This window comes from Heloderma suspectum, chromosome 5 (assembly GCF_057233095.1).
Source record: "Heloderma suspectum isolate Gila_16-S chromosome 5, 16-S_ref, whole genome shotgun sequence".
NCBI lineage: Eukaryota > Metazoa > Chordata > Lepidosauria > Squamata > Helodermatidae > Heloderma > Heloderma suspectum.
The window spans coordinates 62457791-62473825 of NC_139462.1; the positions used below are offsets into that span (position 1 = coordinate 62457791).

Consider the following 16035-nt stretch of genomic DNA (forward strand, 5'->3'; position numbering starts at 1 on the left):
TACAACAGTCCGAAAAAGGTTGAATCCATTCAACTGAGGCATTATGAGTATGTTAAGGCTCAGTTTCTGTGTTACAAAATAACAAACAACAGAATTCAACAGAACGTTAATTCTTTAACATTTCTAAAATGCATTCAAAACCCAAACTGCACAGTACTGCTACACAGACACTATTCACCGCTTGTAAGACTGTGGCCACCATGCAAAGAAGCTCATTATGGACTTGTCAAGAACACCATGAGCCCTGACCCCTTGAGTAGGATACACAGCTCCTTCGAATAATAACCCAGCTGTTAAAAGGAATTACAAGGGGCAAATGGTACTCACTTATGAAAACAATTATGATCAGGCTAAACTTGTCAAGGTCAATATTTGGATTGGAAAATGTATCACAGAAAGTTGTATAGATGATCATCAAGAGCACACAGCTGCTGATAGCACCAAACGGAGGCTTCTTTCTCTCAAGCCATTCCTTGATGTATCTTCGGACTATCTGAAACACAAGGAAGAAAAAAAAAATCAACAGGTTGCCTCTTTTCAACACACACGGGAAGCCAAGTTGGGCATCACAAAACGATTCTGACAGCAGAAAGACATAAAGAGAAGAGAATAATTTGGATGACGGCCACAGTGGATTTCAAAGCTTTTGTGCCACATAACTCTTCTTCTGGGGAATTTAACATTTGTAGTGCAACTTCCACTGGGCGCCCATAATGAGAGTATATTTTCAAGTACATTCAAATCTATCCTTAATCATGCCAAATGTTTTTTGCTAGCTGTCACTGAGACATGCCCATTAAGCTTCCCCAAAGTTTATCTCCTCTGCTGATACTAATGGATGTATGTAATTATCATTGTCCCCTTTGCATCAACAGACAATTCCAAGTGTAACTTTGGGAATCTTAAAAATCTGACATCTTCAGGAATTTCATGTGAGCATATAATCGAAAGTGATCCATGGAACATTTAAATATTTAAATAGCTAGTGATGCACCAGAAGTTTTTAATTAAATTATAACTCATGCTTGAAAAGTAAAAGTGCATGTGTTGTGGGAGTTTAAATAATTTAGAGTGGGAAGATCTAGATTTTTTGCAAATGCAAAGATAAATGCCAGTTGCATGCTTCTGGAATACTAGAATTAACACAAGAAGCTGAGCAAGCCTACAGTGTTTAGTGCAACTTTTTACAGTTAGGAATTTGAAAACTAAGTTAGTTGTTTAATCAGTTTTTACCTTCCTTTTAGGGGTGGAAGTAACTAGCACCAAAATGCTTCCAGAAATGCAGGATTGATCTTCATGGCAGGTAGTGGCTTTTCATATCATCCACCATAGTATCTTTCTAAATTGCTTGTGTGGGTTGGAGATGGTTCCAGAAGCTGGTACTGGTAGACTTTCCCCATGGGAATTATCATACAATAGCCTTCCCCATCCTGGTACCCTCTGGATGTGTTGAAGGGCAACTCCCATAATTCTCAGTTAGCACGGCCTCGTCTCCTATGCTGTTTAACATCTACATGAAACCATGTGTGAGGTCAAGCAGGTTTCACCAATATTCTGCTACCCAGTTATATTTCTTCCCCCTGACATCAGGTGTGATCCTCTATGAATCACTGCTTGAGGTCAGTAATGAACTGATGAAGGTGAATAAATAATGGACTGATGCACGTGAATAAACTAAAAGTTAATCCAGACAAGACAGAGATCCTAATGGTGGTAAAGGTAAAGGTAAAGGTGTCCCCAACCAGTCGTGTCCGACTCTAGGGTGCGGTGCTCATCCCCGTTTCTAAGCCGAAGAGCCAGCGCTGTCCAAAGACGCTTCCGTGGTCATGTGGCTGGCATGACTGAACACCGAGGTGCACGGAACGCTGTTACCTTTCCCGCCGAAGCGGTACCTATTTATCTACTTGCAATTTCTTGCTTTCGAACTGCTAGGTTGGCAGGAGCTGGGACTGAAGACGGGAGCTCACTCCGTCACGCAGCACTCGGGTCTCGAACTGCTGACCTGCCGACCTTCCAGTCTGCAGTTCAGCGTCTTAACCACTAAGCCACCCCGGCCCCTCCTAATGGTGGTAGCCCTGCTTATTTGGTTATGGGGTATATGCCTCTTCTGGAAGGGATCACATTAGCCCTAAAGGAGAAGACTCATTGCTTGGGCGTTCTCCTAGATCCAGTATTGCTCTTTAGACTCTGAGGTGACTGCCATGGCCGCAAGAACCTTCTTTCAACTCCTGCTGATTCATCAGCTGTACCACTGTTTGGAAGCAACTTGGCCACTGTCTTGTGTTCTTGGATAAATTCTCAACTTGACTATTATAATACACTTTCTGTGCAGTTGTGCTTGAAGTTCTGTTCAGTTTATATGTATATTGAATGTATGTAACTGAAACAGAAATTATTCAAAACGGTACCTCCAAATTTTCAAAGTCCTTTCAAAAATATTGAAGTGTTCAATACCTACCTACCTACCCATCCATCCATGACAGCTCCTAGAGCTACCAATCAGAAGGCATTATGCATCTATTCCATCTTTTTTGTGGAAAAAAAAGACAGAAAAAAGACAGCAAGAAGCACTAGGAAAACATGGAAAGGGTACAAGCGGAACAGAATGTTGTCTGCCCCCCCTTCTGTGAACGAGGCAGGGTGAATGCATGGTAAAAACCTCATCTGGAAGCACCCTGAGACCAACAAAGCAGAAGTTCTCTATACCAAACACTCCATAAGGTAGACTCATACTAGCAGGGAGGTGCAGTGGAGTGAGAATTGAGATTGGATGTGGGAGACCTAAACTCAAAGCTCATCCGCAGGACTCAGGGGTGGAACTACAGATGCCTCAAGTGTGTGACTTCCAAGGATGGCTGCAATTTTTCCTGCGCAAATCAAGGGTAGGAGAGTGCCATTTCAGAGAACAGGCTTTGGAGAAAGAGCTCGTGTAGCACTGTGGCAAAACTACTAAGCTATGGATGTCACTGGTTTGAATTGAACCAGTGTCATGAACTCAGTAAGTGGCCTCAAGGAAGCCACAATTTCTCAGCCTCAGCTTCACATCTGCTTTACATGGACAGTAATATTGACCAACTTTATTAGACTGTTGCAAAGATTACAAGTTAATGTGAAGCACTTTGAAATGTTTGCAGTGGCATGGTGGGGGGGGGGAAGGGAATCACCTGTTTTAACAGGCAGCAACTCACAAGGGGAACAATGTAAAGCAGCCTTTGGGTACAGACAATATAATGTGCACAGGCCCTGACCTCCAAGATCAGAAGCTTCTACGGTACAATAATAGCATTTATATAGCACCCTCTGAATATTCAAAGAACTCCATGCACATTTTCTTAGTAATTCTTACAACAACCTTGTAAAGTAGGCCGGTATTACTATCCCCATACTGAATGTGTGGGTGGAGGAGAGATCTGAACAGAAGACTTGGCAACTCAGGCCCTCAAACATTATTTGGCACACAGCATTCCACCCCAATAAGAAAAATGAATTGCACAAGCCTCTCAAAATTAATCTTGCACGAACTAAGAGATACGCAAGAACAAAAGCATCTCTTCACCAGCTAGCTCTGTCTCTGCATTTGCTTTGTCCACAACGTGTATCTATTTCATGCTGACAAAGGAAAGTAATGCTTATGTCATATTCTCTTGCAGCAAGTCGACGTGGGTATGTGTTCAATTGACCAATGGCATATGAAGCCAGTGGGCAAGGGAGTGTTAAAACTGCTGCATTTATGTATTAATGACTTTATTTACATTATTTATATCCCAGCTTTCCAGCAAGTTGCATTTGAAAAGGATATTCTATCCACCAGTTTTTACCTGAGGGTGGACACCGCACATTACTTGTGAACACACATAACTGAACCATGATGGCCCCTTTATCTCAGGAAAAAACACTGGAGGAGGAGACAATTTAGAGCTTCAGCTACTGGGCTGTGTAAAAATGTAATAAATAAACAAATAAATTTGTTGCATGTAATGGGAAGGGTGCTTATTTATATATTTAAAATGACTTTAAGCTGCCTTTAAGGGTGGACCCCCACCCCCAAGGCAGCATACATAATAAAAGAAACGATACAAAGAACAGTAAAAATCAGTAATAAAAACAGGCTTCCTCGAAGCCTGCTAAGAAAGGGCCTAATGAAGCCCTGGTGGAAGCTCATTCCAGAGGTGTGGGATCACTACTGAAAAGGCCATCACCCTCATATTCACCAACCTCACAGCCCTTGATGGTGAGCAGATGAGAAGGGCTGCTGTTCATGACCTCAGAATGGGGGCAGACTGGTAGGAGTGAAGACAGACTTTCCAGTATCTCAGGCCCAAACCATTTAAGGCAACCTTCCTCAACCTATAACCCCCATCATCCCCAGCCAGCACAGTTAATGTCTGCAGTGGCTGGGGATGGTGGGAGCTATAGTCCACCACATCTGGACGGTGCCAGGTTTGGGGAAGGCTGCTTTAGAGATTAAAATTAACACTAAATTGGGCTTGGATGCATGGGCAACCAGGCGAGCTGGTGCAATATCAGTGACACATGAGCTGACTGGCCAGTTCTTTCCCTTCCTGCCACTTCTCTGCTCTAAATTGCCCCCTTCTGAAGTGGCTTTTCCTGAAATAAAAAGGCTACAAGGATTGAATTGCACACACTTGGATACAATATATAGTCAGGCCCTGAGAATGTCTGAATCTAGAACTGTCTCCATTGCATTGGAGACTGGGATAAGAACATAAGAAGAACCATGTTGGATCAGACCAAGGGTCCATTTAGTCCAGCATTCTGTTCAGAAAGTGGCCAACTACTTGGGAACCCACAAGCAGGACATGAGTGCATCAGCACCCTCCCACCCATGTTTCCCAGCAACTAGTGCACAAAGACATACTGCCTCTGCTACTGGAAGTAGTGCATAGCCATAAGGACTAGTAGCCATTGATAGCCTTCTCCTCCATGAATGTGTCTAACTCCCTTTTAAAGCCATCCAAATTGTTGGCCATCACTATGTCTTGTGGTAGTGAATTCCATAGTTTAACTATGTGCTGTGTGAAGATGTACTTCCTCTATTCTGTCCTGAATCTCCCACCAATCCGCTTCATGGGATGACAGCAGGTTCTAGGATTATGAGAGAGGGATGCTTGCAAATATTCTTTATCTTTCTTTGAGTAGGGACAATTACAGTGGTGGATGCAATAATAAGCCAAAGGAATGGAATGCTAATGTGAATTTAGCCTAAGTTAATTCAGTGAAGGACCCTCCAAATCTTTTTTACTCAGAAAATACATGGGTAATTAGGAGATCCTGCAAATCAATACAGACGCTGCAGATTTGGGATCATGCAAGTAGTAGGAGTCTAGTTATCTTGACTGCTGGATTTAGTGGCTAGACATGATGTAGCAGCCTGGAAGAGTTCTGAGCTTGTTGGATTCTGAGCCCTGCAAAGATTCTGCTTTTTGAGCTACTGCCTTTGCAGCCACTTTATTCTACATAATCCTCTCCCACTGAGAATTCCAGAGAAACACCTATGATTCTTGTGCTCTCTTCTTTGAAGGAAATGGAAGCGAGTGTAAAACAATGCAAGGTTTTAAATATAAATTCCTTTGTTGGCAGTTAATACTCTGGTGCAGAAATGCACTTTCAAAAAGATGGATGAATAAGGCCATATCCTCCTTGAAATGGTAAATGTTCTCCAGTTCCTTGATTTTGTTTTCTCTTTCTAGCTTATTGCTTCTTTAAATCTCAGTCTCTATACATTATATACATCAATTTTTGTGTTTATCAGCTACATCTTGCACCATGAACAATTACAACACAAATCACCATGTCTTTGTCTATTTAGTTTTAGCCAAGCGACAGCCATGCTCTTGCACTTCATTAAAATCCCCTAAATAATCTGTAGACAATTTTAAAACTTAGTTTTCTTAACATTAAAAACGCTGCAATACAACACCATAAACAAAATCTTTCATTACATTTTTAGGGCGCAGTATATTATATTTTTCTTTGTTTACCCTCCTATCGAGAATTCATCTGTCTGTAGTTAAAGTCAAGTGTCAGATAAGAGTGAACTATGGCAAGAATGCTGTTAATCTGTCATCTCAATTTTTCCGAACAGCTTTTCAGCAGTGTTGGTCTCCCAAAAGAGTACTGCTTCTTCCTGAAATTCAGCTGAAGTTTAGCTATAAACAGGCCACTTCTATATGGATTAAAGTTATAAATATATTCTAGCTGAACATGTTTCTTAAGAATGACTGTAGCTTTCTTCTCTTTAAATGCCGAACTATAGCCCTATTTGGGCAATCAATCCTCACGCAATTAGAATTCTGTGAGGGGAAGCATGGGGCCACGCTCATGGGCACCACCTCCTCAGTTGTGTCCCTGCCACCGATACTACCACCGTCCATGCACTGGAGGAGGAGGTCTGAAGCAGGAAGCATGCTGTACATGCATAGGCTCCCCATGCGATCTAGAACGTTGCACAATCAGGGTTCTAAACTGCATGGGGAACCTAAGTATGTACAGCAGGCTCTCCACATCCAATCTTCTCCCCCAGTGTGAGGAGGGTGGCAGGGTCAGACAACAGAGACACGCTTGAAAAGGCAGGGGCAACTAGTGCGGCCCCACTCTTTTCCTCACCAAGTTCTAACTGCACGAAGACTGAATGCCTGAATAGGTCTTATCCTGATGGGTAATCCTATGCATGTCTATTCTGAATTAAATTCTGAATTAAAATTCTGAGTTAAACGGGACTTACCCCCAAATAAGTATGTATAGGATCGCAGCTTTAATTCTGTTGTTAAAACTTTCTCTTTAGTAAATTATCACTGGTTTTCCTTTCAGTTTAGGGTGAAAAATAGCTGAAGTTTCATTGTTGTGTGCTCTTGCATCACTATTAGCAGCTGCATCACAAACTGTGGTTAGGCCGCCATGACAAAAGCTGGCTCATAAGTTTGGCCAATGGGGGCAAGACCCACACAGCTCTGCTCCACTTGCCATTTACAGCCGTTTTCTCTCCAGTGCAGGACATGTAAGGGATTTATTTGTGTACTGTCAGGATCCCCACACTGAGCAGCAGCCTCGGCTCTGATGAGGCGCCACCAGATCCATCGGACCAGTAGCAGTACAGGCAGAAGTGCTGGAAACCAACATAGGCCCAGCATCATAACTGGGACTGAGCCAGAGTCCATCAGACTGGAAGATCTTTAGCCAGGGATCTCAAAATTTGGACCTCTGAAGTGTGTACCCTCAGAGCCTTCATCCAAGACGTTTTGCTGCCTGAGGTGGAAAACAAGAAGGTGTCCCCTCCCACTCCATGTACCACTCTGCCTAATGGTAGGGCCGCCCCTGCCTCCACCCCTGAGGAACTATCCCCTGTCACACCAGAAACCCTACACATCCCCATTTGTCCCTGACAGCACACAAAATGAGCCTGGAGAGAATTGTCTGAGGAAGAAAACTGCTAAGCGCCATCTAGAGGCCCTAGCCTTCCCTAACCTGGTGCCCTCCAGGGACTTCAGCTTGCATCAGCCCAGCTAGTATGGCCCATGGTCAGGAATGCTGAGAGATGTAGCCCAAAATGTCTGAAGGGCGCCAGGTTGGGGATGGCTGCACTACGGTATGGAGACAGATCCATACAGTTCCACTTGTTATATTTGAACAGAAAATCCCAGTGAGCTTATGTCCTATATAAATGTGTGTGTGTGTGTGTGTGTGTACAATTGTAATAACTAATTTGAGTTTTACTTAAGGACAATTTAATAGGGAGCACCCACTTCAGGCTGGCAAACAAATCACCAATGGGCAACTACAGAATGCATGAATGATAATGTACAGACATGGCTTTTATTATTTATTCATAGAGAACAGTAGGTTTTGGTGTGCTGCTTTGAAAAATGTTCAAACTGGTAGAATATAATAAAAGCACTGTGAAAATTCTATTTCATTAACTTTTAATCATAAATCACTCTTTAAAATAAAACATAAAATAAAAGTCTGTCACAAGCACTTAGGTCTAGAGATGAGAGAAGGACAGCAGAAAAGGGAAGGGAAATATTGCCCTGGTATTCATTTTTCTGCTACCTGTCACTTCCCTGTTAAAATGAGGCAACACAAAAAAAGAGACCACAATCTTTGTCCAGACTTCTAGTACTAGAAAAACAGGGCAATACAGCTTAGAGACTGATGAAATTACTGTGTTGTCTTGTGCGAAAATATTTTGCCACATGTGGTACAAAATGTGAAAAATCATCCCAACATATCAACGTGGCTCATGAATACCTTGCCTTCAATTATCATCAACCCAGATCTATCTTGCACTGAAATAATATAAAGATCAAGACAAATCTACAGCAAAACCATTCTTACATTAATATATTTTAGAGAGTTTTCATTCTGTGATGGCTGAACCAAAATGGGAAGGACATTTCATGCAGTTTTCACCCCTACAAAAAGCGTCCCTTTTTTGGCATCCTTTGTGAAAGGGCACAAAACTGTTTGCAAGGGGGCAGGTGTTGGAGATTATACATAGGAAGGGGCCATTGCTCAGGGGCAGAACACATCCTTTGCATAAAAAAGGCTGCAGGTTCAATCACTGGCATTTCTAGGCTGGGAAACACTCCTGTCCCTATCCAAAAATATATGTATTCATTACTTTTAAAATAAGCACGCTAGTGTGTATTTTGATGCTAATTTATGTACTGAGAAGCCAACACATTCCTTGGCATGTGTATTGAGACCAAAATATACGGAAGTATGACCATGCTTGCATTACATACCTTACAAACATTGGTTTTTACACAAGAAGGAATGTTGTTGTTGTTCAGTCGTGTCCAACTCTTTGTGACCCCATGGGCCATAGCACGCCAGGCCTTCCTGTCCTGCGCTTTCTCCCGGAGTGTGCTCAAGTTCATATTCATTGCAGTGATGCTTTCCAGCCATCTCATCCTCTGTCGTCCCCTTCTCCTTTTGCCTTCAGTCTTTCTCAGCATCAGGGTCTTTTCCAGGGAGTTTTCTCTTCGCATTAGGTGGCCAAAATATTTGAGCTTCAGCTTCAAGATCTGTCCTTCCAATGAGCACTCAAGGTTGATTTCCTTTAGGATGGACTGATTTGACCTCCTTGCAGTCCAGGGAACTCGTAAGAGTCTTCTCCAGCACTACAGTTCGAAAGCATCAATTCTTCGGCGCTCAGCCTTCCTTATAGTCCAGCTCTCACAGCCATACGTTACTACTGGGAAAACCGTAACTTTGATTAGACGGACCTTTGTCGGCAAGGTGATGTCTCTGCTTCTTACTATGCTGTCTAGGTTTGCCATAGCTTTCCTCCCAAGGAGCAAGCGTCTTTTAATTTCATGGCGACAGTCACCGTCTGCGGTGATCTTGGAGCCCAAGAAAATAAAATCTGTCACTGCTTCCATTTCTTCCCCTTCTATATGCCAGGAAGTGATGGGGCCAGATGCCATGATCTTCGTTTTTTTATGTTGAGTTTCAAACCAGCTTTTGCACTCTCCTTGTTCACCCTCAACAAGAGGCTCTTTAGATCCGCTTCGCTTTCTGCCATTAGGGTGGTATCATCTGCGTATCTGAGGTTGTTGATAATTCTCCCGGCAATCATAATTCCGACCTGTGATTCATCCAATCCGGTGTTTCTCATGATGTACTCTGCATATAAGTTAAATAAGCAGGGCGACAATATGCAGCCGTGTCGTACTCCTTTCCCAATTTTGAACCAATCGGTTGTTCCATGTCTGGTTCTTACTGTTGCTTCTTGGCCCTCGTACAGGTTTCTCAGGAGACAGGTAAGGTGGTCTGGTACTCCCATCACTTTAAGAATTTGCCACAGCTTGTTGTGATCCACACAATCAAAGGCTTTAGCGTAGTCAATGAAGCAGAAATAGACGTTTTTCTGGAATTCTCTTGCTTTCTCCCTGATCCAGCGAAAGTTGGCGATTTGATCTCTAGTTCCTCTGCCTCTTCGAAACCCAGCTTGTATTTCCGGTAGTTCTCGGTTCGCATACTGCCGAAGCCTAGCTTGTAGGATTTTGAGCATAACCTTGCTGGCATGTGAAATGAGCGCAATTGTACGGTAGTTTGAACACTCTTTGGTGTTGGAAATTCTTTGGAACTGGAATGTAAACTGACCTTTTCCAGTCTTGTGGCCACTGTTGAGTGTTCCAAATGTGTTGGCATATTGAGTGCAGCACTTTAACAGCATCATCTTTTAGGATTTTAAATAGCTCCGCTGGAATACTGTCATCTCCGCTAGCTTTGTTGTTACTAATGCTTCCTAAGGCCCACTTGACTTCACTCTCTAGCATGTCCGGCTCAAGTTCAGTGACCACACTATCATGGCTATCAAGGACATTCAGATCTTTCCTGTATAGCTCTTCTGTGTATTCTTGCCACCGCTTCTTAATCTCATCTGCTTCTGTTAGGTCCCTGCCTTCTTTGTCCTTTGTCCTGCTTCATTTTGTACACCAAGGCCATGCTTGCTTGTTATCCTGGTGATTTCTTGACTTCCTACTTTGGCATTCCAATCCCCTATGATGAAGAGGACATCTTTGTTTGGTGTTAGTTCTAGAAGGTATTGTAGGTCTTCATAGAACCTCAGCTTCTTCGGCCTCAGTGGTTGGGGCATAGACTTGAATTACTGTGATGTTGAATGGTTTGCCTTGGATTCGTACTGAGATCATTCTATCGTTTTTAAGATTGTACCCCAGTACTGCTTATCCCACCGTTTTGTTGACTATGAGTGCTACTGCATTTCTTCTAAGGGATTCTTGCCCAAAGTAGTAGATATGATGGTCACCTGAATTAAATTCGCCCATGCTTGTCCATTTTAGTTTGCTGGTTCTCAAGATGTCGATGTTCAATCTTGCCATCTCATGTTTGACCACCTCCAGCTTACCTTGATTCATTGATCTGACATTCCAGGTTCCTAAACAATGTTGTTCTTTACAGCATCGGATTTTCTTTTCACCACCAGACACATCCACAGTTGAGTGTCCTTTTGGCTTTGGCCCAGCTGCTTCACTCTTTCTGGCGCTACTTGGAAATACCCTCTGCTCTTCCCCAGTAGTATATTGGACACCTTCTGACCTGAGGGGCTCATCTTCCGGCGTCATATCTTTTAGCCTTGTGATACGTTCCATGGGGTTTTCTTGGCAAGAATACTGGCGTGGGTTGCCATTTCCTTCTCCAGTGGACCACATTTTGTCAGAACTCTCCACCATGACCTGTCCGTCTTGGGTGGCCCTGCATGGCATAGCTTATGGCTTCACTGAGTTACGCAAGCCCCTTTGCCACAACAAGGCAGTGATCCATGACAAGAAGGAATATCCATGTATAAATATGTAACATGAAAATGGTTTGTCAAAAACAATTTCTTTGATCAAGCAAAATTAGGAGATCGTTACCTTGTCGTGGTACTGGAGCTTGAGCACCTCAATGACGTCATGAGCTAAACCGTGAAGGGACACCCAAGACAGGAAGGTCATGGCAGAGAGGTCAGACTAAATACGATCCCTGGGGAAGGAAACGGCAACCCACCCCAGTATTCACGCCATGAAAACTAAATGGATTAGTACAACCAGAGATATGTCGGTATACCATCGGAAGATGGGACTCCCAGGTCGGACGATGGTCAAAACGCTACTGGGGAGGAACAGAGGATAAGTTCAACTAGCCCCAGATGTGATGACGCAGCTAGCTCAAAGCCGAAAGGACGGCTAGCAGCCGATGGTGCTGGTGGTGAATGACGAATTTGATGTTCTAAAGATCAACACACCATAGGAACCTGGAATGTAAGATCTATGAGCCAGGGCAAATAGGATGTGGTTATTGGGGAGATGTCAAGATTAAATATAGACATTTTGGGTGCCAGTGAACTGAAATGGACTGGAATGGGCCACTTCACGTCAAATGACCGCCAGATCTACTACTGTGGACAAGAGGACCACAGAAGAAATGGAGTAGCCTTCATAATTAATAATAAAGTGGCTAAAGCAGTGCTTGGATACAATCCAAAAAATGACAGAATGATCTCAATTCGAATTCAGGGTAAGCCATTTAACATCACAGTGATCTAAATATACACCCCAACCACAGATGCTGAAGAAGCAGAAGTAGATCAGTTCTAGGAGGATCTGCAGCACCTACTGGATAGTACGCCAAAAAAAGATGTTATTTTCATTACAGGAGACTGGAATGCTAAGGTGGGTAGTCAAACGACACCTGGAATTACAGGCAAGCATGGTCTGGGAGAACAAAATGAAGCAAGACATAGGCTGATAGAATTTTGCCAAGACAACTCACTGTGCATAACAAACACTCTCTTCCAACAACCTAAGAGACGACTTTATACATGGACTTCACCAGATGGTTGACACTGAAATCAGATTGACTACATCCTTGGTAGCCAGAGGTGGCGGACATCTATGCAGTCGGTAAAAACAAGACCTGGAGCTCACTGTAGTTCAGATCACAAACTTCTTATTGCACAATTTAGAATCAGACTACAGAGAATAGGGAAGACCCACAGATCAGTTAGATATGAGCTCACTAATATTCCTCATGAATATGCAGTGGAGGTGAAGAATAGATTTAAGGGACTAGATTTAGTAGATAGGGTCCCGGAAGAACTATGGACACAAGTTCGCAACATTGTTCAGGAGGCGGCAATAAAAAACGTCCCAAAGAAAAAGAAAATCAAGAAGGCAAGATGGCTGTCTGCTGAGACACTGGAAGCAGCCCAAGAAAGAAGGAAAGCAAAAGGCAACAGTGATAGGGGAAGATATGCCCAATTAAATGCAAAATTCCAGAGGTTAGCCAGAAGAGATAAGGAATTATTTTTAAACAAGCCAATGCGCGGAAGGAGAAGAAGATAATAGAACAGGAAGGACAAGAGACCTCTTCCAGAAAATTAGAAACATCGGAGGTAAATTCCAGGCAAAAATAGGTATGATCAAAAACAAAGATGGCAAGGACCTAACAGAAGCAGAAGAGATCAAGAAAAGATAGCAAGAATATACGGAAGATCTGTATGGGAAGGATAATAATATCAGGAATAGATTTGACGGTGTGGTCAGTGAGCTAGAGCCAGACATCCTGAAGAGCGAGGTTGAATGGGCCTTAAGAAGCATTGCTAATAACAAGGCAGCAGGAGATGACGGTATCCCAGCTGAACTGTTTAAAATCTTGCAAGATGATGCTGTCAAGGTGATGCATGCCATATGCCAGCAAATTTGGAAAACACAAGAATGGCCAACAGATTGGAAAAGATCAACTTATATCCCATACCAAAAAAGGGAAGCACCAAAGAATGTTCAAACTATCGAACGGTGGCACTTATTTCACATGCCAGTAAGGTAATGCTCAAGATCTTGCAAGGGAGACTCCAGCAATTCATGGAACGAGAATTGCCAGATGTACAAGCTGGGTTTAGAAAAGGCTGAGGAACTAGAGACCAAATTGCCAATATCCGCTGGATAATGGAGAAAGCCAGGGAGTTTCAGAAAAACATCTATTTCTGTTTTATGGACTATTCTAAAGCCTTTGACTGTGTGGATCATCACAAATTGTGGCAAGTTCTTGGTGGTATGGGGATACCAAGTCATCTTGTCTGCCTCCTGAGGAATCTGTATAACGACCAAGTAAGAACAGACCACGGAACAACGGACTGGTTTAAGATTGGGAAAGGAGTAAGGCAGGGTTGTATACTCTCACCCTACCTATTCAACCTGTACGCAGAACACATCATGCGACGTGCTGGGCTTGATGAAGCCAAGGCTGGAGTTAAAATCGCTGGAAGAAACATTAACAGTCTCAGATATGCAGATGATACCACTTTGATGGCTGAAAGCGAGGAGGAGCTGAGGAACCTTATGACGAAGGTGAAAGAAGAAAGTGCAAAAGCTGGGTTGCAGTTAAACTTCAAAAAAACCAAGATTATGGCAACCAGCTTGATTGATGATAGAGGCAAACAGAGGGAGAAAACGTGGAGGCAGTGACAGACTTTGTCTTTCTAGGCGCAAAGATTACTGCAGACGCTGACTGCAGCCAGGAAATCAGAAGATGTTTACTTCTTGGGGGGACAGCAATGACAAATCTTGATAAAATAGTGAAGAGCATAGACATCACACTGACAACAAAGACCCGCATAGTTAAAGCAATGGTATTCTCCGTAGTAACCTATGGCTGCAAGAGCTGGACCATAAGGAAGGCTGAGCGAAGGAAGATAGATGCTTTTGAAGTGTGGTGCTGGAGGAAAATTCTGAGAGTGCCTTGGACTGCAAGAAGATCAAACCAGTCCATACTCCAGGAAATCAAGCCAGACTGCTCACTTGAGGGAATGATATTAAAGGCAAAACTGAAGTACTTTGGCCACATCATGAGAAGACAGGATACCCTGGAGAAGATGCTGATGCTAGGGAAAGTGGAAGACAAAAGGAAGAGGGGCCGACCAAGGGCAAGATGGATGGATGACATTCTGGAGGTGACGGACTCGACTTTGGGGGAGCTGGGGGTGGCGACGGCTGACAGGAAGCTCTGGCGTGGGCTGGTCCATGAAGTCACGAAGAGTCGGAAGCGACTGACCGAATAAACAACAACAACAATTCCTTACACATCAGTGCAGAGTTAGTAAACTCGTGGCCCTCCAGATGTTGCTGGACCACAACTTCGATCATCCCTGAGCACTGGGCATGCTGGCTGGGACTGCTAGGAATTAAGAGTCCAATGACATCTGGAGGGCCACAGGTTTACCAATCCTGCTTTAGCACCTGCTGAGTTTTGCTGAACTTTTTTTTGGGGGGTGAGGGACAATTATCTTTACAGCCTCAGGAAGTGAAGATTCAATACTGAGGAGACCTTTTCTAATCAAGTCAAATACTCACCTTTGTGATATATTCACAGCTAATTTATACTAAGCTACCTGATTTTGCATCTGGGTTACCATTTTCTTCCCTACTTCACAATTATTGTTGTTGTTGTTATTGTTATTATTACTACTTCTGTACCTCCCCATAGCCAAAGCTCTCTGGGCGGTGTACAGAAGTTAAAACGTTAAATACAATATGAAAAGTTCAAAAGCCATTTACATAAAAGCACACAAACAATATACACAAACAACTTATAACTAAAATCAACTCTGAACAGTCAGTCATAACTAAAGACACATCCAGGACTGATTAAAACTCATCATGTGCTGCCAAATGCCTGGGAAAAGAGATAGGTCTTAACCTGGCTCCAAAAAGATAGCGATGTTGGTTATAATGAATATATGTTCACAAACTCTCTTTCTGACATGTAGAAGCATATGTCTGGGGGAATGAAGGACAGATGCTCAGTTTCAACTAAAATCCATGTGACTTCAGGGAGCACTGTAGTGTCATCTCTCTGTTGTATCTCTAGTATCCAGAGGTGTCTTTTCCTAGGTGACAGCGTCTTCTCTTTTACAAACTATCTTTAAGGCATTAAAAACACATGAAATGTATATTTTAAAACATACCTGCCCAATTATGAGAGGAACTACAACAGTCATGAACAGTTGTGAGAATATAGATGAGAAAGGCACAGAGGATGATGATCCAAGCTGTAAGAGAAAACAAACGTGCAATCTTAATATGGAATTTTAAATAGTAGTGAAGCACCAGTGAGCTTGAATATTTAGAGATATAAAACTTAACAGCTGTTTAAATCTGCATTTGTGTCTGCAAATATGCAAATGTGCCTGCATTATATACAAAACACACAAGGCAATTCTAGGAGGAGGTGACTATTTGCCCTAATTTTGCAAGCTCTATATAATGATCACATAAGAATACCCATCAAAGATAGTACAGCCAACATACATAATCATTCCCAAAAAATGTCTTAAAGATCAATTGCTCTTGTATAGTTCCACTACAAAGAACCAGTGACTAGTCACCAACTATGACAGAACTACCTAAATTGACCAGTGCAATTTGTACTGTTCTGAATCCTTTAAGACTTTCATCACTTATTCTTTATACTCTGTACACTCACAATACATTAGAAATATACTTATAT

The 16035-nt window shown here is 42.7% G+C and overlaps 1 protein-coding gene across 5 annotated transcripts in view; it reads right to left on the reverse strand.

The window, feature by feature from the left end:
- The window catches only part of SLC10A7 (solute carrier family 10 member 7), a 205653-nt gene that overhangs the window by 42312 nt on the left and 147306 nt on the right, over positions 1-16035 (reverse strand). For all 5 annotated transcript variants that reach the window (XR_014792101.1, XM_084856218.1, XM_084856217.1 and 2 more), the window contains 2 exons: positions 15494-15577; positions 328-493 (listed from right to left, as the gene is read on the reverse strand). Coding sequence is in view for 4 of the 5 variants with exons in the window: in XM_084856218.1 (XP_084712344.1) it covers positions 328-493; positions 15494-15577 (250 nt within the window). In the remaining variant the exon portion in view is untranslated. The remainder of the gene's footprint in view (positions 1-327; positions 494-15493; positions 15578-16035) is intronic.